The sequence below is a fragment of the Rhineura floridana genome, chromosome 16, assembly GCF_030035675.1.
Source record: "Rhineura floridana isolate rRhiFlo1 chromosome 16, rRhiFlo1.hap2, whole genome shotgun sequence".
Lineage (NCBI taxonomy): Eukaryota > Metazoa > Chordata > Lepidosauria > Squamata > Rhineuridae > Rhineura > Rhineura floridana.
In genome coordinates this window covers 6,599,723-6,623,864 of record NC_084495.1, presented here as the reverse complement: position 1 = coordinate 6,623,864, position 24,142 = coordinate 6,599,723, and the positions used below count along the sequence as shown (strand labels likewise).

At 45.0% G+C, this 24,142-nt stretch overlaps 1 protein-coding gene across 1 annotated transcript in view; it reads right to left on the bottom strand.

The window, feature by feature from the left end:
- The window catches only part of ZDHHC15 (zinc finger DHHC-type palmitoyltransferase 15), a 42,538-nt gene extending 20,035 nt beyond the window's left edge, over positions 1–22,503 (bottom strand). The window contains exons 1-7 of the mRNA XM_061598307.1: positions 22,312–22,503; positions 11,213–11,239; positions 9,503–9,597; positions 6,083–6,203; positions 4,364–4,433; positions 2,998–3,030; positions 786–906 (exon numbers count right to left, since the gene is read on the bottom strand). Coding sequence (XP_061454291.1) covers positions 786–906; positions 2,998–3,030; positions 4,364–4,433; positions 6,083–6,203; positions 9,503–9,597; positions 11,213–11,239; positions 22,312–22,480 — 636 coding nt within the window. The 5' untranslated portion in view covers positions 22,481–22,503. The remainder of the gene's footprint in view (positions 1–785; positions 907–2,997; positions 3,031–4,363; positions 4,434–6,082; positions 6,204–9,502; positions 9,598–11,212; positions 11,240–22,311) is intronic.
- Positions 22,504–24,142: the final 1,639 nt, after the last annotated feature.

Sequence of the window (24,142 nt, the reverse complement as noted above, 5' to 3'; positions counted from 1 at the left end):
TGGTAGTGAAAGAGCTGTGGAGAGTTGTTTTTATTATTGATGATGTATTTTTATTTAGTCATTGTCTTATGCTCAGCAAGTACTATAAAACAGTTACAAATAGAGTGTAAAATTTCATGACTAACAAACAGCAAAAAACAATGACCTGGCACTACATTCAAAGCAATGAGAATCTTTACTGGCCCCAACAATCTCAGCCTGATCGGCACAGAAATAGCCAAGCCACAAAAGAAAGACAGATGAGGCAAACAGTTGCTGCTAGTCAGCGCTGAGCTAGATGCACCAGTGATCAGACTCCATATAAGGGGGGCAGCTTTATGTATTCATTTGTAAATGTAAGGGAGACATACATGCTTGCAAGAGCTCAATGCTTCCATAGCAAGCAAACCCGCTTCAGTCCCAGGAAAGAAGCCTATTTCTGCTGCAAAATATATTTTTAGTTACCCCCTGTGAGCATATGCTCGGTTCACATTAAAAAAAATTACTAAGGCTTGCCTCGTTTACTCAGGCTGCCCTATATGTGAATAGGCTAGTAAACCTTCTGTGGGCTAGTAGGCGTTACTTGTACTTATTTGCAACACCACTTGGTTTTGGCTTCATATACCCAGTTAGACCACTGGTTCACCTAGCACAGGGTTGCCCGCTCTGAGATGGCATCTGGATCCCTCTGTATGGACGAATGTGCTTTACCACTGAGCTACACCCACCGCTTTCATATTAGAATCCAGTGTGTTTGAAAACCCAGCGTAGGGAATACATAGAAAGTAGTTCGTTCCAAAACTTACTGTCCAGTACTTGATGAAATACTTGAAGACCGTTGAAGCAATATACATGCAGTACAACAGAGAATACGCTAAAAACAGTAGGAAGAATTTGTAGTTAGAAAATCCAATGCAGTTGTTCACCCTGGAGAGCAAAGGATAAAAAAGAAATGGTCAAGGCAGGTTCAGCATAACAGTGCCAGGAGCGAAGCAAAGGGCTCTCATCTCCTTGATGGAGCATAATTGCAGAGTACCATCTACTCGGTGAATAGCCCCTGGCAAGCCCAGCTCATAGGCATATTCTCAGCCTCATTTACTTGTGTATTCCAACCTCAGTGCTCCTATCAAAAACACAAGTCACCTGCTTCTTAAGGTCAAAGTCCTAAGAGACAACACAGCTCAAGCTCCTTATTCCTAGGGTACCACAGACATTCAGTTCCAATCTAGGTTTAAAATGCCCTCCAGACTGGGGAGTTCAGCTAAGAGAATTGGCCGGGAGTGTGATCTCCAGACTGCGGAGTGCGAACTCCAGACTGGGGAGTGTTCAGACAAGAGATCTTGGTTTCCTGGAAAAATCTGGGGTAATGATTTCATATAGTTTTTCACTTTGGGAAACCGTTCATCCTGATGCACAGCAGATGCCACCAAAAGGTAATCTCAAATGCTATTTTCCTTCGACTAATTATTAGGAACTCCATCTCACTATACTGGGTTCAGCAGTCCACTGCATTCATGCATTTAACTAAGGGCAGTTGCTCATCTGAAGTGCAAATGGACATAGGAATTACTCTGTTTTTGCTTAAAGTAGACCAACTGTTGGAACAGATGTTTTTCTACAATAGCCATCCCAAACCTGATGCCCTCCCTATGTTTTGGATTATAACTACCATCAGCCCCCCAGCACGTTACAGCCATGCTGGCTGTGGCTGGTGAGAGCTGTAGTCCAAAATATCTGGAGAGCATAGGTTGGGGAAATTTGTTCTACAAACTAGCACTTATGATTTGTATTTTCCACTGCACAAATAAAAATATTTAATTGCTGGGAAAATAACATTCCCTGCCTCTCTCTCTAGCCAGCAGTTTGCTACTGTGATTATTACTATTAAGTATTTATTGTTCTAACCCACCCCGGGATCTGAGAACAAATAGTTGGGCATTCGTTTTAACATAAAACAAGCGAACGACAAGCATACAAGCCAGCAGCCAAGATAAACAGAAAATTACAATTGGCAGTGTTTCAGATGTTGAACCTTTCAAGTATGAAAGGAGAAGAACTGGATTTAGACACCTGTGGTTGGTATTAAACTCCATTCTCCCTTCTGGAAAGGGATGGGAAGATTTGTCGATTTCGGTTCTCTCAGTTTCTCATTCAGTTCTCTACATTTCTGCAGCAATTTGCAATTAAAAAAAAAACCTTATGAAAATGCTCCAGCATTTTAGTGTGAATTTCTCCTAACACACACATTTTTGTAGGATGTTTTGACCAACGTACACATCTTTGCAAGCAGTTTCTCATTATATAATGCATTTTTGTATGTTATTTTCACTCATATATTCATTTTTATGCACATTTCCCCCTAATATATGCATTTTGTAAAATGTTGTTTGGTTGGAGGGCTGCATTGCAAAATTCGGGTAACTGTGAATTGGACGGCTATGTTTCAGTTCTATTGTTTTGGAAAGTGTGAATTTGAAAGATTCAGCTTGAAATGCAAACTGAATCGAATTTCTCACCCATCCCTGCTTCTGGATAAGGAAAGAGAGCTGGAGAGTTGAATAAATTCACCAAAATTAGTTCTATCACCTCATTCTACCTAGTTCAAAGCAGAAACATACCAAGTCAAAATTCCCAGGGGCAATACCAAATGTTGTATAAATGATTTTTCACCAATACAGGTGGTGATACCCAATTTCATACTCAGATTGCACATGTGCACCATTCTAGACCCACTCCAGATATTTGCATGCCCAGGATATGGCATACACAAAACACCACACTAGCCAAAGATTCTCTGAAATCTGACCCAAATTCTAAGTTCTTAATGGGAAGGGTGGGCTCGCAAGACTCAGAATTACATTATCCTGTTCTTGAGAATCCTTAAAAAGCCTGGATGAACAGGAACATTCTGAGAGGCTGTATAAAATAATGGTGCATTATGGATTAATTTAAAAAGGCCCTCCTGAACAGACCTCCTTTTTAAGAAAGAAAGAAAAGACTCAGTAGGGCATCACTCACCATGGGCAATGATGATCCATTTTTAATACACACCTGTTTAAAAAAGAAAACAGATCAGGACACAATTAAGGGGGAGAAACGGTAGCCCCTTTATTTTGTTGCAGGTTATCCAAAGCCATATTATATTTTTCAGCAATGCCGTTTATAAGTGCGCTGCAAAAATCCCCAAATCTCTGCCTTCCAAGAACTCTGGTCCGCATCAGAAGCCCTCATTTAGTTCCCCCCACTATCATTCATGCAGTCTCTCCTTGTGTGGGGCCAAGAGAAGCACACGGGGGTCCTTGATGGCCTCCTTTTAGATGGGCAACAAAGGCCACTTGAGTTCAGTGGGCTTTTTCAGATCAGTGTAATTAACAGGATTAAAACCACTGCTGCTGCTTGATTCTGATATGTTTTGCTCTACTGTTTAATTTCCAGAGCCCCCACTGGTCCCAGGGCATGGCCTGAAGGTACATGAAGCTACCTCCTTCTGAAGCTAAGCTAAGCAGGTGTGGGTCTGGCCAGTATTTGGATGGGAGACCATCTGGGAACAACAACACAGATGCCACTTTGGGATGCATGATGGACAAAAACTGGGACAGATATGTGAGGACTTGGAGAGCCTTTTCAATTGTGGCTCCCAGACTTTGGAATTCCCTGCCCCAAGAAGCCCACTTTGCTCCCTCCCTGATGGTTTTCCAGAGGCTTGTAAAGCTCTTTTATTCTCACTCCCTCATATATATATATATATATATATATATACACACACACACACACACACATATGCATGTTTGTATATGTGTGTGTATGTTTATGCATAAGGCATTTTATATATTTTAATTGTATTCTATGCATTTTAATTTACTATAATGTTTGTGTTTTTATTGTGTATTTTATTATATATGCGTGCAATTTTATTGTAACCGCCTGGAGTGCCCTATTGTAGGGTAGAAGGGCGGGACAGAAATATTTTAAATAAATAAATAATAAATAATAGCTTGTTCTACTATTGTAAATAAGATGCAATAACTAACATTTTATCTTGTCCATTTGGACTATGATATTATGAACAAATTGATTAAAAAATAAACCATTGTGAAGCTACAATAAATGGTTCAACACTTTGCAACTTTTAGTTGGCCCTAGCAAAGGTGTTATGCTAGTGTTGCTGTTCTGAGATGCGTGAACAGCACTAACTGGGTGGGGTGATTGGTCACATTTAAAAATGTTCCTCCATATAACACAACACCCTGCAAGGAAACTATTAGCTCATCAGAGAGAAAGGTCCTAGCCTAGCCCACTCACAGCATTCTACTTGAATTGTTAGAGCTACCTTTCTCCTTCACGAGGGGAGTTCCAGTGACAACAACCATCCCGGTAAACTTACATGGCACAAACTGAGCAGTGATGGCAGCGGTCAGGTTTGATGAGCTGGCATCTATCACAGAATCGGATGGCTGGAAGGAACACACAGCAAGATACCTTTGTTAATAATGACAGTGACGCGTGTGAGGAAACCTGACACAACAGGCAGCTTTAAGCAACAGCCTTTTTTCAGCTTCACCCATCCACCCCACCTGTAAGAATACTCTCCAGCCCTATAGGCTAAATTACTGAGATAAGCAGATTACTGCTTTGAAATGCAGAATATAAATGCTATTTATCACGAATAGTTCTATTAAATCGAAGGCATCTAGGCATCAAAGTAGCTTGACAGCTTTGAACCCCTCAGCAAGTACTAGACACATGCCAAAATAAGGTTGTGGCATGGCTTTCAAGGTTCCACAAATGTCTGTTCTCTATTACAGATGAGTCCTACTAATAAAAAAAACTCAGTCTAGTCTTGAACCTGGCATGTCCCATTAGCTCCTAGGAACCAACAAGTATAAGATTCCACAGAGGGAATGATAGCATTAGCCACGGCCAGGGCTGTGACGGGCTACATTCTGGTGGATGTAATTCATCTTTTCAAGACCGAGAGCTGGTGCCCTCCAGATGTTGTAGCCTGCAACTGCCATCAGCCTCAGCTGGCACAGCCGTCCTTGGCGGGGGCCAATGGGAGTTGTAATCAAAAACATCTGGAGGGCAGCAGCTTGGGGAAGGCTGATCGACAGAATCAAGCTTACTGCTACGGAATGTGTGAACCTGCCTCACATTGAACCAGAACGACATTTCATCTAGCCCTCCGTTGTTTACTCTTGGCTAGGGACACAAAAAAAAGCCCATCTTCTTTCCCGATTTTCCAGTCTTACATTCATTTCTCCACCTTCCTGCAGCCATTTGCAATTTAGAAAAAAAATTGTTCTCCAGTATTTTAGTGAAAATTTCTCCCAATAAACACATTTTTGCAGGCGGTACTGACTAAGGTACACATTTTTGCCAGCCATTTCTCATCATATAATGCATTTTTGCTTGTTATTTTCATTCATATATTCATTCTTATGCACACTTTCCCTAAACATATGCATCTTTTTAAACATTGTTTGGTTGGCAAACTGCGTTGCAAAATTCGAGTAAGTGCAAATTTCCCAGGATGGCCGTCTTTTGGTCCTCGTATTGTTTCGGGAAATACGAATTTGATTGACTTGGCTTGAAATGTGAACTGAATGGAATTTCTCGCCCATCTGTGCTCTTGGCTGGCAGTGGTTCCCAAAAGCCTCAGGCAGACAGAGATCTTTCACTTCCTGTCCAAGATCTTTCACCTAGAGTTGTCAGGCAATGAACTTGGGACCCTCTGTGGGCAAGCAGAGCATGCGCTCTTCCATGGAGCAATGGTATTTTAAGAGCACAGTTTGGGCCTGGAATCTAATTCCATTTCCGAAAGCCCACAGCAGGTGGAGATTGAGGCCACGTATGGCTACAAAGCATCGAGCCCATTTCTAACAAACCAAGGACATCTTTAAGGGATTTCCTCCCTACTACAAAAGCTGAGGAAGGAAGCCAGAACGGAAACTCTTTTACGCTAACGCGATTTCCTCCGCATTGAGGCTCTTAAGACCAAATTGGCTGGTGGCAGCAGGGCTGCGATTCATCACGCGAGTTGCCAGCGCATGCGCTTAGACAGAGGGATCAGGCAGACTTCTCCGAAGCTGTCCGCGTAGCTGACCTCCGTTCCCTGTTCTGGTGTACACCGGCAATTTCCGCGCCATTTCGACAAGTATCTGCCTCTGCCCCTCGGGTCTCTCTTCGTTCTCGTACCGCTCCTTGTCATTGTAAGACATGTGGAACTGGAAGCAGAGAAGACCAGTTACACCCACGTGGCTGGAAGAAGACTTTAGCCGCTACTTACCCCCGTTGCTGAGAAAGACCATTACTCTCTGGCATTGCTTATGGGGGATATAAATTTATCTAGCCGTCCTCAATCTGGTGGTTTCCAGATGTCATTGGATGGACTCCGTCATGCCTGGCCGTTGGTCACGATGGCTGGGGCTGATGGGAACTGGAGTCCAACATCATCTGAGGGCAACAGGTTAGGGAAGGCTGCACTCATCTATAAAAAAGGCTTTTGTTTCTGAGATAAGCAAACCAACATTCAGACAGATTATCAGTGAGAAGAAACTAATTCACTGAGATTAATAGAAAAAGGAAATCTGGCAAATAATTGATATAGATCTTATCTACAGCCAGGCCCCTCCTGCTCCTGCTAAAAAGAAACACAACAGAGTGTCTTGGTTCTAAAGGGCCAGAAGCGTCAGGCACCTTGGAGAGTGGCATGAAGGTGAGTGTATGTGTGTGGGGAGTGAGTGTGTGCGCAGGAGCAGTGGGTCAGTAGAGCAGAAACATGTGGATAGTAAAACTGCCCTAGCACACTACCTAAAATTAAATTCCACTTTTGTTGATCTGAAGACTGCCTAGATTCTCGTGTTTCTCACCTATCAGAGAACCTGTATATTTTGTTAAGGACGGAGACTGACCTGGGTAATAGCTGATTTTTGTATTTCCAAAGATGGACATTTCTCCTTTCCAATATGCCTTGGGGTAACTGCATACTGAAACCTGCATAATACCTACCAAAGCCTCATGTGAAGGTCTACTGCTTCCTCCCACATCTTGCCTTAAGGTTCATATCCGATGCAAACATAGATGGCTACAACTACCGGCCAATATTGTCTCTCTTCCCTGCTCTGCTTGCCATCTAGTCTGATGAAGAGATCGGGAGAACTCAGAAGCACGCACACTATTTTGTGACATTTTGGTTTGTCTAATACAAGTATTGCCCTAATACGGGCATTAGCATTTACTTTACAAGGTTAATATAAGGATCACAAGGTAGTTTATTTCTTACATTTTTATAGAATCATAGAGTTGGAAGGGGCCTTGTAGGCCATCGAGTCCAACCCCCTGTTCACAGCAGGAAATCCACAGCTAGAGCATCTCCCGCAGATAGCTGTCCAGCCTCTGCTTGAAGACATCCAGCGAAGGGGATCCCACCACCTCCCTAGGCAGTCGGTTCCATTGCCGAACTGCCCTTACTGTCAAGAAGTTCCTTCTAATGTCCAATCTGAATCTACGCTCCTGCAACTTTATTTATTTTGTTTATTTTATTTTATTTCATTTTTAAACCGCCCATAGCGAATAGCTCTCTGGGCGGTGTACAAAAGATTAAAAGTACAGAAATACAAAATATCACAATAAATAAACTGAAACAGAGATTTAAAATTTAAAACTTAAAACCATTAGACCTAGTCCTACCCTCTGGGGCAGCAGAGAACAAATCTGTTCCCTCTCTATGTGACAGCCCTTCAGGTACTTAAAGAGTGCAATCATGTCACCCCTCAGCCTTCTCTTCACCAGACTGAACATGCCAAGTTCCTTCAACCTTTCCTCATAAGACTTGTTCTCCATACCGGCTATCATCCTCGTCGCCCTCTTCTGAACCCACTCCAACTTGTCTATATCTTTCTTAAAATGAGGTGCCCAGAACTGAACGCAGTATTCCAGATGAGGCCTGACCAATGCAAAATATAGTGGGACTATTACTTCCCTCGACCTGGAAACTATAGCTCTGTTTATGCAGCCCAAAACCGCATTTGCCTTTTTTGCCGCAGCATCACACTGCTGGGTCATGTTCAACTTGCGATCCATTACAATTCCAAGGTCCTTCTCACATGCACTACTGCTAAGCCGGGTATTTCCCATCCTGTACCCGTGCATTTTGTTTTTGTGGCCTAAATGCAGAATCCTGCATTTGTCTTTATTGAATGTCATTTTATTAATTTCAGCCCAATTTTCTAGTCTATCCAGGCCCCTTTGGATTTTATTCCTGTCTTCCATTGTGTTAGCTATCCCTCCAGTTTCGTATCATCCGCAAACTTCATAAGGCTTCCCTCCACTCCATCATCTAAGTCATTGATAAAAATGTTGAAGAGTATCGGCCCCAGGACAGAACCCTGTGGCACTCCACTCGAGACCTCCTTCCAGTCCGAAGCAGAGCCACCGACGACCACTCTTTGAGTATCCCGCTCTTCCTCTGAGGAGGCGGCCATGCATGGATGTTCCCAGCCCTCGTTTTGTTGTCACAACAGCTTGCGAGAGGTAGGTTCAGCTAGGAGAGTGTGACTGGCTCAAGGTCACCCAGTGAGCTTTGTGGCTGAGTGAATATTTGAACCCAGGTCTCCCCGGTCCTAGTCTTCTGCTCTCAGCCTTTCCTAACCTTGGTGCCTCCAGAAGTTTTGGACTACCACTCCCATCAGCCCCAGACAGCATGGCCCTATAGTACAGGTTATAGTTACGTTTTGGCAGTATGACTGTTGTTGTTGTTACGTGCCATCACGTCATCATATGGCCATGCTAAGCTTAAAACATAAATTATGCTATGTTATAGCATATACAGCCAACTTCATATAGCTATAGATATATTATAGTAACATAAACTATGATAGACAGTCCCATGACAAAGAATTATTTGACTAAAACACATTGTGATTTCTACACCTGGTATCAATAAATGTGACTGCTGCACCTTTTTCCTATTCCAGGTGATGCCCCTTTGGGGCGTTTTGTTTTAGAATCTTGTAACACACACACACACAGGGCTGTGGAGTCGGAGTCGTAGAGTCGGAGTCGGAAGCAATTTTGGGTGGAGTCGGAGTCAGAAGCAATTTTGAATCGGAGTCGGAAGAAATGTACCGACTCCGGCTTCAAAATAAAATTAATATTTTAATATTACTATTTTAATATAAATAAAGATACACTTGCCATTTATGAAGGAGTTGGAGTTGAACAGTAGAAAAACAGAGGAGTCAGAGTCGGAGTCGGATTGATGTACCGACTCCACAGCCCTGCACACACACACACACACAGAGCCCCCTCATGCTGTTCCTCTTACACACACACGCCCCACTGTGGAACTGCTTGCTCTCAGATAATAGGGGGCGGCTGGGCAGGCAGGCAGAAAGCGAGTCTGGCCAAGGAAACTGCCTATGGGCTTGATCTGATATCCTTAAGGCTGGAGAGGTTGAGGCAGCGGTGCCAACTCCTAACTCAGCTGTTTCCTTTGTTGCTCCAGAGGGTTTCTGGTTTTTACCTTTTTGTCCGGTTGCTGCGGAGGAGTAAAGATAGACTTCCAATAGGTCCATACAAAGAACACGAAGATCACATGGAATATAGTGAGGTAAACCACTACGAGGGGGAAAAAAGCATTCCTGGGTTACATAAAGCGAGGCACGGCTTATCTTGGTGCTCTTCATTGTAATGCTCGGCTTCCAAGACAGGCTAGTCTTCAGGGGGATGAATTATAATAATAAGCAAACTCTCCCTCAAATTGATATTGAAGTGCCATGGCCACCCGTTTGGCCTGAGCTTCCAGCGCAAGCGCATGAACGTGAAATGCTTGTCTCGTCTGCCAGGAAGCAAGACACGCCAATACCTATTTGCAACGTTGGTCTGCGCAAATGATGCAGGACAGGCACTACATGTGACGTTAAACACAGAGCTTAGCCTTGCATGGATCTTTTTTCTTTCCCCAAGCTGCAAACTGGAAAAAACAAAGCTGCTGGGGAGTGGTCAGGGGTGGGAATCAAGACTGGGGCCGTGTGTGCAGGGAGGGGAATACCGGGAAGCTGCCTTATATCTTTGGTCCATTTAGCTCAATGCTGTCTTCACCGGCTAGCAGTGGCTCTTCCAGGGAGACTGGGGCCTCTCCGAATCCTACCTGGGACGATGTCCAAGGTTGAACCTGGGATCTTCTGCATGCAAAGCAAGTGCTTTATCACGCAGCTAAAGCCCTTCCTTGCAACTGATGTTTTTAAAAGGCAAGGAAAAATACAAAAAATTATGCACTCTGCCACTCAGCTGTGGTTCCAACCAGCCAGCTGGGTGGACTAATGGTTACACTCAGTATAACGCATCTATTTATTTACTAATTGTGGACCTTATATACCACTCTTCAGCACAGGCTCTCAGAGAAACAAACAAAATCACAAAATAAATATTAACACACTACAAACATAACTGCAATAATTAAATAAAATGCAACAGAGGCATTAAAGCACACACATTAAAATCCACCCCCCAATACCCCCCACCCCAGACTTTGCAGCCACTTGGTGGCTCTTTGTGACTTATATGACCAGGCACATTCCATATGACTGGCACATTCCATCAAACATAAACTTAATACACACTATTTGATCCTCTTAAAACAATAATTATATCTTCTCCTTGTACGTTCTCTACTCTTTATCTGCTGCTACTCAGGCTTTGGTTTGTTTCTTTTTACTTCTGGGTGTTCAGTCGGAAAACAGCTCATTACTTTTTCAGTCATAACCAAGGCAGTAACGCCGGCATATATGTCTTCTTTATATTATGTGTTTGAAGCTATTTGTATTTTTCATGATATGTGTGTGTCCATGCGCCTGAATGTGTGCGTGTGAAACTACAAGGCAGCAGTCCATAGTGCAGAGATAGCCAATTTTCCATATGCCACTGGGTGCTACAGCCCTCCTCATCGTGCCTGGCCATTGGCCAGGCTGGCTGGGGCTGAGGGTGTCCAACAACATCTGATGGCTGGTGAAGTACCAGGTCAGAGAGGCTGCAGGTGGAGGAGGGCATTGGCAGAAAACATTTCCTCCCCCACCTCGCCTTGTGGGAAGGGAACAGCAGCTGAGGCTCCAAGGCAGTGTCTGTCGCTTGCCTCCCCCTTATCAGCGGAACAGTCAGGCGGGTTCAGCCCTGCCCCTCTCCCACAAAGTGACTTCCAAGGCCCAGGTACACAGTGTGATAAATCGCCACATACCTTTTTCTGCAGAACTGGTCACAGTCACTGAAAGAGAAGAGCAAAGATGCGTCTTACACAATGCGCAAAAATTCCTGGGGTGGTCTCCAACGTGATGCTCAAGCCGATGGTGTGAACTGTGAACTAATGAGTATCAACTAAAGGGCTGAAACTACTGAAGCGCATAAGAAGCAAATGAAGACGAGTGCCATGCACTTGAGATGTTCAAAAATAGAATTCTACAAAATTGCAAGAAGAAAACTATTTTACTTTATTGAAAAAGTACGTCCAATCTAATGAAATGGTAATGGTTGTGATATGTTGTTCGTTTTCAACGTTGGTGCCAAAGAACTGGAGTATACCACATTCGCCAAGGGCAAAAGGTCTCACTCAGCCCCTTCACCTTGTAAAAATGCGACCCCTCCCAATTCCAATTCCTGACCAAAACAAGAACAACCCACCTCTGCCCATTACATGCCTCATGATTTAGTATTACGGACCACATCTCATGACTCATCAACTGCAGACCCTTGACGGAGGCAGGAACATCAACGCATCTTTGCCAGCAAACAGTACAATAATGGATGGCCATGCTTGATTCTGTAGTGTTCTTAACATGTGATCCAGCCTTCTTCAAATGTTTTGGACTACAGCTCCCATCTATGGATCTATGTAATCTATCCATCCTCCCAACAGCTGACAAGAAAAAGCGTCATTATTGTGAATTTCAGAAGGTTGTGAGACCAGCCCCACCTCCATTGTGGCCGAAGCTATGCAAGAACCAATTTTGTGGGATTGTGCTGCTGTTTGCAAGGGAATGCGTGTGTGTGTGTTCCATTTTCAGGGCTGACTCAGACCAGCCCTGCCTCTCTTTTGGTCAGACCTATGAAAGAACCTGCTGCCAGGGATTGTGGGAGAAAATGTTCCTTCTTATAGGAATTATTTCTATTGGGGTGGGGCCTGTGCTCAACAGCCATTTCTGATATATGACTTTTGAATTATCATTACTTTGTATTGGACTGCATTAATTGTTTATTGAATTGCTTGTTTTTGCTTTACTTATATGCAATTGTGTTTATTGATATATTATATTGACGGGGATGTTATTTGCTAATTTCAATGCTTCGTTAGTGTGAGCAGCTTTGAGCTCAAGATGTCGTTGGAAAAGTGGCATACAAATATCAAATCAAATTCACCCAACTAGATGGTTACCTATTCTGCTCTTATAAGTGATGAAGGATTTGCCACTGGCTAGAACATACTCATATTTATCCATATTATACTGGGCCGCACAGAGGTGAAGGCAAAAAACTACAGCTGCAATCATAACTGCATTCACTCAGACATAAATTCAATTTGTTTCAAGGGCACTTATTTCCAAATAAGTATGGCTGGAAAGACAGCAAGCAGATGACTCACTGCACTTGTGACAACATCTGAAATTGCACCCCATCTGGTTTGTTACGTTTCAGGTGCGGCACTCCAAAAAGCACTCCAACCAAACCTGGAGTATATTCCCATTCTTGTCAAAAGAACACTTTGATTGTGAGGGGGATTAACTGTAGCAGGTGAACCAGAGATGGTCCAGGCCTCTTTTTACATTGGAGTGCTACATATAAGGATGTGAATTAGATCCTTATCCACACTATTGGTTGCAGACTGAATCAAGGCGAAGGATTGCTTTTACATGTGTTAATTACTTTACCAATGCCAGGATAGCAGTGCTGTCCATGACGGTGTTTTGTGAACTGCCCCTGCTAAAATGTAATTATCGGTGTCTGTACTTTTTTTGCAATTCCTTTCCCACTAACCTCACTATCATCCCTGCATGTGATGATGTGGCACCTTTTGGAACTCCCACTGCATGTCAAACAGGTGCCTTCTCTATTATCTTTTCACTGCCTGCAGAACACTTTCCTCCTTCAACCAGCCTTCTAAAATCTTTATCCCAGTTGGCATCTGTCTTGGATTTGAATTCATTTTATGTATGTGCTGGTGTTTTAAGCTATTTGTGTATTTATAATTGTTTTTGAAAATTGTTTTCATATATATAACTGTTTTAACTGTTTTTATTAGACATGAAAGTGTTCGCTTTATGTTGTTATATCGTAAAGCACTTCAGGATGCCCATGGGAAGCAATTCATAAAGAAATGATGAAGTGAACCACAATGTTGTCTGAAGGAGCTTCCAGCATGCTTCTTCATTACAGAGATCTTAATGTGCTCTTGCAAGGCACCAGTCAGAACTGGATGTGTCCACATTCTTGTTTTCAGAATCGTTCATATTTTTTGCCCCAGGGTGCTTTCGTCCATGGAGTGGAGTGAAGGAAGGATGGCCATGACTAATGCCAGGACTCAAGAAAGGATACTGCTCGGGGCCAGCAACAAGTTCAAACAGGCGATCTGTCATTTTAAAATGGCACTTTTCAGGACTGTGTTGCCAAGCGAGGGCGTCTGGTGGAGAGGGCTTGTTTGCACCCAGCTGGGTCACTGGAGAGGAAGGCTCTTCTTTGCAGTGGGAGATCTCAGAACTGATTGTGTGCATCCTTGCATTCCAGAAGCAACATCTGGGGCATTTTAGTTTGCAAAAAGGGCAAATAAGGAGGGGACATGATAGAGGTATATAAGCGGCGGTAACGCAGCCGAAGCTCTGCTCACAGCTGGAGTTCGATTCCAACGGAAGGAGGAAGTCGAATCTCCGGTAAAAGGGATTGAGGTCCACTCAGCCTTCCATCCATCCGTGGTCGGTAAAATGAGTACCCGGCATATGCTGGGGGGTAAAGAAAGGCCGGGGAAGGAACTGGCAATCCCACCCCATATATACGGTATGCCTTGTAAACGTCGCAAGACGTCACCCTAAGAGTCGGAAACGACTCGCACTACAAGTGCGGGGACACCTTTACCTTATTGAGAAAGTGGATAGCAATAAGTTTTTCTCCCTCGTTTGGGGGTCATTCAACGTGGGAAGATTCAAGACAGACAAAAAGTAGTACTTGTTCACCTAGCACATAATTAAACTGTGGAATTAGACAATGTCATGGGGAATAAGGCTATTGATGGCTGTTAGCCATGATGGCCGTGCACTATTTTTAGTACTGGAGACAGGATGCCTCTGAAGACCAATTGCTGGGAATCACAAGTGGGGAGAATGCTGTTGTGCTCCGGTCCTGCTTGTGGGATTCTCAGAGGTCATCTAGATGGGCTGGACTAGATGGGCCACTGGCCTGATCCAGCAACCAGGCTCTTCCGGTATCCTTACGTTCTGTTATAGCTGCACATATGTCTTGCTCCATACAAAGCTTCGCCCTACATTGTCTCTATATAAGTATTTCCCGCAGCCAAGTCAAATGGATGTTCCTGTCTCCAGGCAGCCTAAATTCCTTCTGAGCTGCATGTGTGTGAGGCTGAGCCCTGGCTTAAAGTGAACGTGAAGAGGCTGTACATGCCTATAATACACCTCTGGCCACTGACCTCTGGAAATGTTGTGTTCCTATGGTCCCAAACCTATTTAAGTTACGACTGTTTTCTTGTGAGTTCTCTCTATTTTTTGTTTGTTTGTTTAACGCAGATACAGAAATAGGATCCCAGGCCGTTTCAAATTTGGGAGCACTCAGAGTGTGTCACGGAGACCAACGTATTCTCCTTTCTTTGAGAAATCTGGGCAGTCAAGGCAGCTTCTGTCTCACTAGAGGGCTGATGATCACTGATCTTCCTGAGGCTCACATTGACTCTCCAAGCAGGACTGTCCTTGGCGGCATCAACCAGAGGGTCTGCTTGAGTGGGAACGGACGCTTTGAACCTTGTGGTTTCATAACAGCGTGTTCATATCCCTCCTTCCTGACATGGCATAATACTCTAGCTGGCAGCACATTTGCCCACTCTTATTCTCATGCTGCAGCAGCAGTCTGCCAGCCGGCTGCTCCAACAAGGCCTTCTGGAGCCTGGCTTCTTACCAAATTCTCCAGCAGGGATGGCAATGTTAATGGGATGAGATATTCCCCCTGGAGCAGAGAATGTCGCTGCCACATTGATTCCAGCTCCTGTCTGTCTACCAGGGAGCGAAAGACAAAGGGGATGCCTCAGAGTGGACATCACACTGTTTCCATGTCTGAAAGAGATCACACGTTGCGGCAGGAGAATAGCCCAGATCAACGGAGAGGAAGAACCTGAACCCTTTAGCTGAATTCTGGCCATTTAGTGAAATAATTTACCTTCTCTGTAACTGGGAAAGAAGTGTGAGATTCAGAGCTGAGAAGTTAACTGAAGTTGCACAAAAACTCAGGGTGGGGAAAAATCAGTTGCCATAAATGCCTTACACTGTAAATATGTGCCCATTTTTGAAGATGTGCTATTAAACACCCAGCATGCCACTGCACCCACTTTGTTTGTTTTTCACTTTGGGCGTAGCTGTAGCTAATTCTCAGGTTTTGTTTACTTACAGTACTGACAAACTCTTGAATAACCTCACCTAACTGGCCGAACAACCCACCCTGCCCTACGGAAGAAGCTGCATTCTGCTTCTTTTGTAAGGTGGAAAGAGCCAAACCCCAAGAAAGGTGATTTCGGCCAGTTTCTGCTCCACAGAGAATTCTGTGCGCCCCTTCTATTGAGATATATTTATATGAACCTTTACATGAACCCATTCCAAGTTCTCAGGGCAATGAAGAACTGCACTAAAACCCAGCTGAAAAGCCTGGGTGTCTTCACTGCCCCTGTGAAATCCCACCAACAGGGACGCTCCTTTCCATTTCCACCAGTCACCTAAACTGGACGCTCTGTCTATCTTGGCAAGGCGTTACATTGGGAAGATGTCACAACCGGGGTGAAAAGGTTGCTTTTTTGTCTCTGTATATGAATGCACACGAGATACCTCAGATGGCTTTCAGCCCATGTTTCTATAATCCAGGGAGAAGTATGTGGGGGGGGGGAAGGCATTCCTTCTGGGGGTCTGGGCCCAAAGCGTGCAAGGCGGAGGAAGTTACAGCATGAAACCAGCACTTCAAATTAACCCCTGGAGCCTTAGTAAAAGTATAACATGCTCACAATGGCTGATTCCTCTCAGCAATCCAGCTGCCATATTCTGAACCAGTTGGAAAGCCCCTGCCATGCTTCAATATAATACTAAAAAGACACCCCATAAAAATCAACAAAATCAAGACCAGCAGAATATACCATCAAACACAAATCGAAAGCTAATGGTTGTAAAAGCAGCGCATTGTACGCCATCAGATGCCTGAGAGGAGAGAGAAGCTTTAACCTGGGGACAAAGGACAACCACGTCAGCCCCAGGCAAGCTTCACTGAGGAGAGCAGTCCAAAGATGTGGAGGGAGACACACATCCAAAAAGCCCACTCCTTTGCTGCCACTCTGAACCTCTCTTGGAGGTGGCAAGCAGATGAGGCAGAGACGGTAATGTCTTGTAGCAATCCTTTATTCCACTCCCTCCCCAAAAAAGCAGGGAACCCCGTGATACCTTGAAGACCAACACATTGTTTCTGACATTAGATTTCATGGGCACACACACACACACACAAACTGGATTGGGAGGAGGCCAATAGAGGTCAATGATGAGTTTCCGCCGGACCTTGAAAACCTGGCTCTTCAGGCAGGCTTTTGGGGTGGGTTAGGTCTTAGTGTTATTGTTGGAATTTTAATGTGAATTATATGTTTTTATGTTATATGTCGCCCAGAGTGGCTGGTAAACCAGCCAGATGGGCGACTAATAAATTTAATAAATAATAAATAATAAAAAATAACAATAGGAGAAGACACTATTTTCCAAGATGCAAGCAAAAGATAAATCATTCAGAAGGCTAATACATCATACATGAGTTTAAACAGCTGAAACAAATGAAATTCAGTCAACAGGGGTCAACAACAACATGCTATGTTGTCCTGGCAAAGCAACACCTCCAGCGGCCTTCGTTAACTCGGTGCCCTCCACCAGGCTGGCTGGAGCTCATGGGAGTTGTAGTCCAAAACATCCAGAGGGCGCCACGTTGGGAAAGGCTAGCCTACAGGCAGGCCTCAGTTTGCATGACACCACAAATTGAAAGCTCATTACTAGTAGTGAATGAAGCACTTGGCCTTATGTAGGATTTCCGCTCGGGGCTCCTACTGGGAGGAAGGACAGGATATACATCGAAATAAGTAAGTAAGTACGTGGCTGTGGCCAAAACCTGCCACCACCACTCCGTCACTTTTCCCTTCATGGTGACATTATTGCACTCCTAGTTTTCTCGCCCTCGCAAATGGCAACAGAGGAGGCAGAGGACGGGTTTTTCTGTAAGTCGCCTTGAGGGCCATTTGGCCAAAAGGTGGGTATAAATAAACATTAACATTAACATCAACATGGGTGGAAAAACTCAAGAGCATGATCATATCCACACAGCACATATTTTGTATTCACAAGCCAGGCAAGGAGGAGGAGATCTGGACAGTTGCAGCTCTTAAGTCCTCGGTAACGACAACATTACTGGAAAAAAGTAAAGTAATGATAACAGAATAGACCCTCTATGGCACAGAGTGGTAAGCAGCGGTAACGTAGCCGAAGCTCTGCTCACAGTCAGAGTTCGATTCCAACGGAAGGAGGAAGTCGAATCTCCGGTAAAAGGAGTCAAGGTCCACTCAGCCTTCCATCCATCCGTGGTCAGTAAAATGAGTACCCGGCATATGCTGGGGGGTAAGGAAAGCCCGGGGAAAGAACTGGCAATCCCACCCCATATACACGGTCTGCCTACTAAATGTCGCAAGACGGCACTATAAGTGTGGGGACACCTTTACCTTTAATGACAACAGAAGATTTATGTAACTTTAAAGTTGGCAATGAGGACATTGAACTTGTCAAGAATTATCAATACCTTGGCACAGTCATTAACCAAAATGGAGACAATAGTCAAGAAATCAGAAGAAGGCTAGGACTGGAGAGGGCAGCTGTGAGAGAACTAGAAAAGGTCCTCAAATGCAAAGATGTAACACTGAACACTAAAGTCAGGATCATAAAGACCATGGTATTCCCAATCTCTATTGTGGATGTGGAAGTTGGACAGTGGAAAAAGCGGATAAGAGAAAAATCAACTCATTTGAAATGCGGTGTTGGAGGAGAGCTTTGCGCATACCATGAACTGCGAAAAAGACAAATAATTGGGTGTTAGAACAAATTAAACCAGAAGCTAAAATGATGAAACTGAGGTTATCATACTTTGGACACATAATGAGAAGACATGATTCATTAGGAAAGACAATAACGCTGGGAAAAACAGCAGGGAGTAGAAAAAGAGGAAGGCCAAACAAGAGATGGATCGATTCCATAAAGGAAGCCACAGACCTGAACTTACAAAATCTGAACAGGGTGGTTCATGACAGATGCTACTGGAGGTTGCTCATTCATTGGGTCGCCATAAGTCGTAATCGACTTGAAGGCACGTAACAACAACAACAACAGCCACTCGTTCCGCCCAGGTCAACCAGCCCAAGTCTTGATACAAACCAGACCAAATGGTTCCAGATTTATGCTATGAGCTCCAGTTCAGCAACCTCATGCTCTATCAGAGATGATTATGAGCTCTCACAAATGCAGGTAAAATCTTGAAGGTATCTAAGTGGAGCCTTCTAGAAGCCTGTCAGAAACCAGAAAAGGGCAGAGTGAGGTTCCAAAAAGATTCCAAAAGCATGCCGCCCCCATAGTCAGAAGTAATATGCTTCTGAATACCAGTTGCCAGAAACTGCAGGAGGCAAGAGGGTACTCTTGCACTCAAGTCCTGCCTGCGGGCTTCCTGTGGGCAACTGGTTAGCTGCTGCGAGAACAGGGTACTGGATTAAATGGCCTGATCCAGCAGGCTCTCCTTATGGTTTCTGTACGCTTCCATAATTACCTATCAATGTGTTTGCCTCTCTTTAATACCTTATGCGCTTGCTCCTCTGCACTACAGCAGTCTCAGTCTCCCCCCCCCTTTCACACACACACACACACTTCCTACCCACCACCAAGAAATCCACATACCTCCACCAAGTCAATAAGACTCTGGAAAGGTATGTGCCACACCTATTTCCGCTCAGCAAAAGGAACCAAGGAGATACAAACAGACAGGTCACTTGGCAGCAAAGCTAGCAAGACAGATCAAAGAACAGCATTGTTGACAAATCAGTCTTGTCGTGACTGAGCTTTTGACAGTTTGCCCGCTTTGTTCGCTCCAGGGAAAACACATTTCTCCTCTGCATTGCGACCCTGAGTCAGCAGGGCAGTGGGGACATATATCCTGATCTTGTGAATGGATCAACACAGGCTAAGGGACAATCCGTGCTAAAAATGCAGTCCTGTTCATTCCTAAGCAAGTACTGAAAGCAGCTGTGGGAGGCTGTGCGTTTTAGCAGATGACCAGACCCGGCGGAAGAGGCAAAGATGTTTCTTCTGTGGGTGGACATGCATGCTGGGGAGGGGGCGAGGGCATAATATCGAAAGGCAGGACCTCCAGAAGTGAAATTGTTAAGCATCCCCCCCCCCGCTAGTCTTCTTCTCAGGGCAGACGCCTGTGTGGATGCTTTTGGTAAAGGGGGGGGAAATACCAAGGAAAAACTACAGGTGACTGACAGCTGTTTGGGCCTTAAGAAGTGACTTTGGCTGTGTGAAACTAGAACATTTCTTTTTTATTTATTTTGACATGTGTCTGATGTCTCCCCTAAATATCTGGCTCATAAAAATGCAAGAAAACCACAATGAAATCACACAAATATCTACAACTAATTCAGTTTCATTAGAGCAGAACAATTATCCCAGTTTGCAAGCCAGCCGAAAGGCTGATAACAAGGGGCACAGGGGGCTTTCCTGGGAAGGCTCTTCCACAGGGAAGGGGGCCACAACCAAGAAAGTCCTGATCGGAAAGGACACGCAGATGCAAACAGCTTTGCATTACAGCGTGCTCTTCAGCATATAAAATTCCAGCATATTACTTCCTATTTTATAAGCGGAGTCATGGAAGGATATATATAAATTCCCTCTCCACCCCCGACCCCCTCTTTCTGCCTTAAGAACAGAAGAAGCGCCCTGCTGTGTTAGACCAAAGGCTCACCTAGTCTACCATCCGGTTCTGACAGTGGCCGACCAGATGCCTATGGGAAGCCTGCAAGCAGGACATGGGCATACCGGCATGCTCCCCACACTCCAACAGTGGAGGCAGAGCGTAGCCATCGTGGCTAGTAGCCATTGATGGCCTTATCCTCCTTGTTGGTGGGGGAGGAAATGAGCGCTGCTCTCTTCTCCTCTCCTCGCTCCGGACTCTTGCAGACTCCCAGCTCTGTACTTTAAACAGTGGTGTGGCAGCCAAACATTTATCAGAGCGATGTAGCAAAGCCACAGCGTTGGACTTAGCCCAGGGAGACCTGAAGTCTAATCCTTGCGCAGCCTTCGAGCTTCCTGGTCAACGCTGCACAATCTGAAACCAACTCACCAACGCTGCCTTTCCCCAATTTCCCCACAAGCCCCCTTCTAAGCCAGCACGCTTCTCCTTCCCCAGATTCTGTCTCCAGACATAAATCGTCTCCAAATCAGACTCACCATAATTATTATCCTCATCGTTGCCATTCCAGTCTCCCGATCGTAATTATATTGCACTGGTTCCATACATAATCAATCACTCCAACATCATTTAAAGTAATGACAAAAAGGAAGTCCACATGAAGGAAACTAAAGCAGAATTTGCAATATTTTAACTGAACAGCAAACAGGTTTGATGTGGGTTCTTCTTAGCAAAGTATCTATTTTGGATCAGAGATGATATCGGCTACTGATGGAAATGGAGGATTCAGTCAGTACAAAGAGAGGCAATCTTTAATTCTGATCCTGATTATCATTTGGGCAGGATATAAGTTTAATAATAAATGAATACATAAATTTATATAGAAACCCTACTGCTTCTCTTACAGGGCTAGATCTCCCCGTTCTTCTGCCTCACTTCAGGCTCTGTTACTCCCTACTACAACCCCCCAGTTTTCCCTCTCCAAGCTGAGCAGCACAATCAAGACCAGTTCCAGCAAAGAAAAAGGGCAGAGGTCACCCGAAAGAGAAGTCCTGGGCCAACTTGAAAACTAAGGCTGCAATCCAAAATGCGTCTACTCAGCTCTGTTGGGTTCAATGGGACTCACTCCCAGGTGAGTGTGTGTATTGGATTGCAGCCTAAAGCAAGCCACTCTCAGCCTCCGCCCTTCGCCTGCAAAATGGGGCTACCAGCATGGGCCTGCAAGCTTCTGCAAGGATCACTTTGACTGACCCCCTTGTGGCACCTTCCGTTCACATGTACTCAGGAGTCCTCCTGTGTCCAACAGGCCTAACACCCCAGAAAGTGCACAGGATGCATCAGCCTCACCACAGGTCTATCCAAAAGGAAATCTTGCTGAGTTCAATGGGCTCTATTCCCAGGGCAAGTGCACCCACTTACGCAGAAGTAAGCCCACACCAGAAAAGAGCACACAGGATTCTGCAGCCTTTCGGTACATTGTACTCAGAAGGAAATTCACTGGGGGCTTCCTCCCAAGTAAATGCCCTCAGGATCCTGCAGCCTTACAGTATGTTCACTCTGAAGCAAATCAGGTTCAAAGGGGCTTACTCCCAGCAGGGCAAGTGCACCCATTTACTCAGAAGTAAGCCCTCCCACATCCAATGGGGCTTCCTCCCAGGTAAGTGCACTCAGGGCCCTGCAGCCCTACAGTATGTTCACTCTGAAAGAAATCCTATTGGGCTCAAAGGCGCTTACTCCCAGCAGGCACGTGCACCCATTTACTCGCAAGTAAGCCCCCCCGTGGCCAATGAGGCGTGACTCTTAGGTCACTGCAGACAGGATTCTGCACTTTGGCCACACCTTTCCTCTGAAGGAAATCCTACTGGGTTCAATGGGGCTTACTCCCAGGTAGGGGCTCACTTTTACTCCGGAGGAAGCCCGCCTGTTTCCAGTGGGGCAGTCTGTGCCTGGGCGCCTGTAGCCTCCCCGGCAGCCTTTTACGAGCCCTCGCCTCCTCCTCCTCTTCTGGGGCCTCCTCCTTCTTCTCCCACCGGCTCCGCCCGGGGATCGGGTCCCCTGGGCTCGCAGGCAGACGGCGACCCCCCGCCCCCAGAGCCCCCTCCTCACCCAGGCAGAGCTCGAAGACGTAGGCGTAGTAGGACCAGAGCACCACCAGGGTGATGATGAGGACGGGCACCCAGCCGAAGACCCGCTGGCAGCACCGCAGCCCCCTGGACAGCGCCATCTTCTCCCCGCCCGGCCCGGCCCGGCGAGGCGGAGGCGGCGCATCGGCCATCCATTGAGCGGGACTGGCTTGCCGGCGGCGGCTTCGGGAGGCCGCCCGCTCGGAACTCGACTCCGACGCCTGGCTGCGCTCGAGGGAGGGGCGAGCACCTTCTCAGAGCGACACTTCAGGTTCCCCAGCGAATGCCATTGTGACCGGCTAAGCGTGCGTCCACTCACCGCCGCGCTCGGTTGGCGGCGCCTAGGCGCGCACGCGGGCGCTGCAAGCTTACAGACAGGATTCTGCGGCCGTATTATATATATACATAGTACATACATTTAGACAGTTTTGAAAGCAACAAATAGAACTTCACTCAAGCTTGCTCTGGATCCCTATAAGGATTCGGTTAATCACCTAAAATATATGAACATAATTGTGATTAACAAGACAGAGGATTTTATTGTATTAACAAAACGTTTCAGCTTCTGCCTCATCAGCTGCCAACATACAAATGCTGTTACCAAGGTGGCAGTTATAGAGCTTTGAGGATGGAATGCTCAGAGGGGCTTCCTTTGCAGAAGCTAAGTAGTGGTGGTACTGTCCTCCAGGTTCAGGCCATGTGGTGCCAATGTGTCCAGAGAGTAAATCCAAAAGTTCTCCCTTTTAGTCAATGCTGCTGGATCAGTTGGCATCTCTATTGCTGTTATAGAAAAGTCCAACAGGCTATGACCCTCAATGTTGAAATGTTTTGCAACTGGTTGCTCCACTTTTTTTTGTTAAGATTGCCGATTTGTGGTTTCTGAAGCATGTGCGTAGGTCAGTTCTGGTTTTTCCTACATATTGGATATGACATCCTGGTCTTTTGCATTCGATGACATAAATCATATTGTACAATCTGCAGGTGATGTTATGTTTGATGTAATATGTCCTGCCTGTCCTAGTGCTTGTAAAAGTGGCTGTCTCCCTGAGGTACACAGGTGATACAGCGTTTGGAGTGACAAGGATGAGACCCTGGATTGGTGATAGGTGGCTTAAGCACAGCTCTCACCAACAGTCTGCGCAAATTAGGAGGTTGGCGAAATGCTACAACAGGAGGCCTGCTGATGGCTCTAGCTAGCAAGATGTTCAGAGTTTGCCAGCAATGGGTAGCTCTCCCTGATTGCTCGGTGATAGTCAGGAGATGCTGGATGGAAATCTACCACAAATGGAATCCGTTGCTCTCTGCTCTTTGACATCTCAGTATGATGGAAGAGGTTTTCTCTGGACAGAATGGAGGCTTGGTGGATGTTGCAATCGATAATATGTGGAGGATACATATATGTAATATTATACAAAGGGCAATATTGTATAATATATAACATATCTATTATATAATTAACATATATATATGCAATTTTATACACAAAGCAATATTATATATATATATATATATATATATATATATATATATATATATATATATATATATATATATAATGTATATAACATCTATTATATAAATAACATATATGCAATATTGTACACAGAGCAGTATTATATAATCTTATGTGAAACTTAACAGTATATACATATACACAGAAAAGCAATATTAAACACAGAGCAATATTAGCCTGAAAAGCAACCAAGCAGCGCTGCAGGCAGACAGGCTGGACAGCAGCAATGGAGAGCCCGTGGGCCCTCCAATGTTGTTGGACTCCAACTCCCATCAGCCCCTGGCAGAAGGGTTGCTGGCCA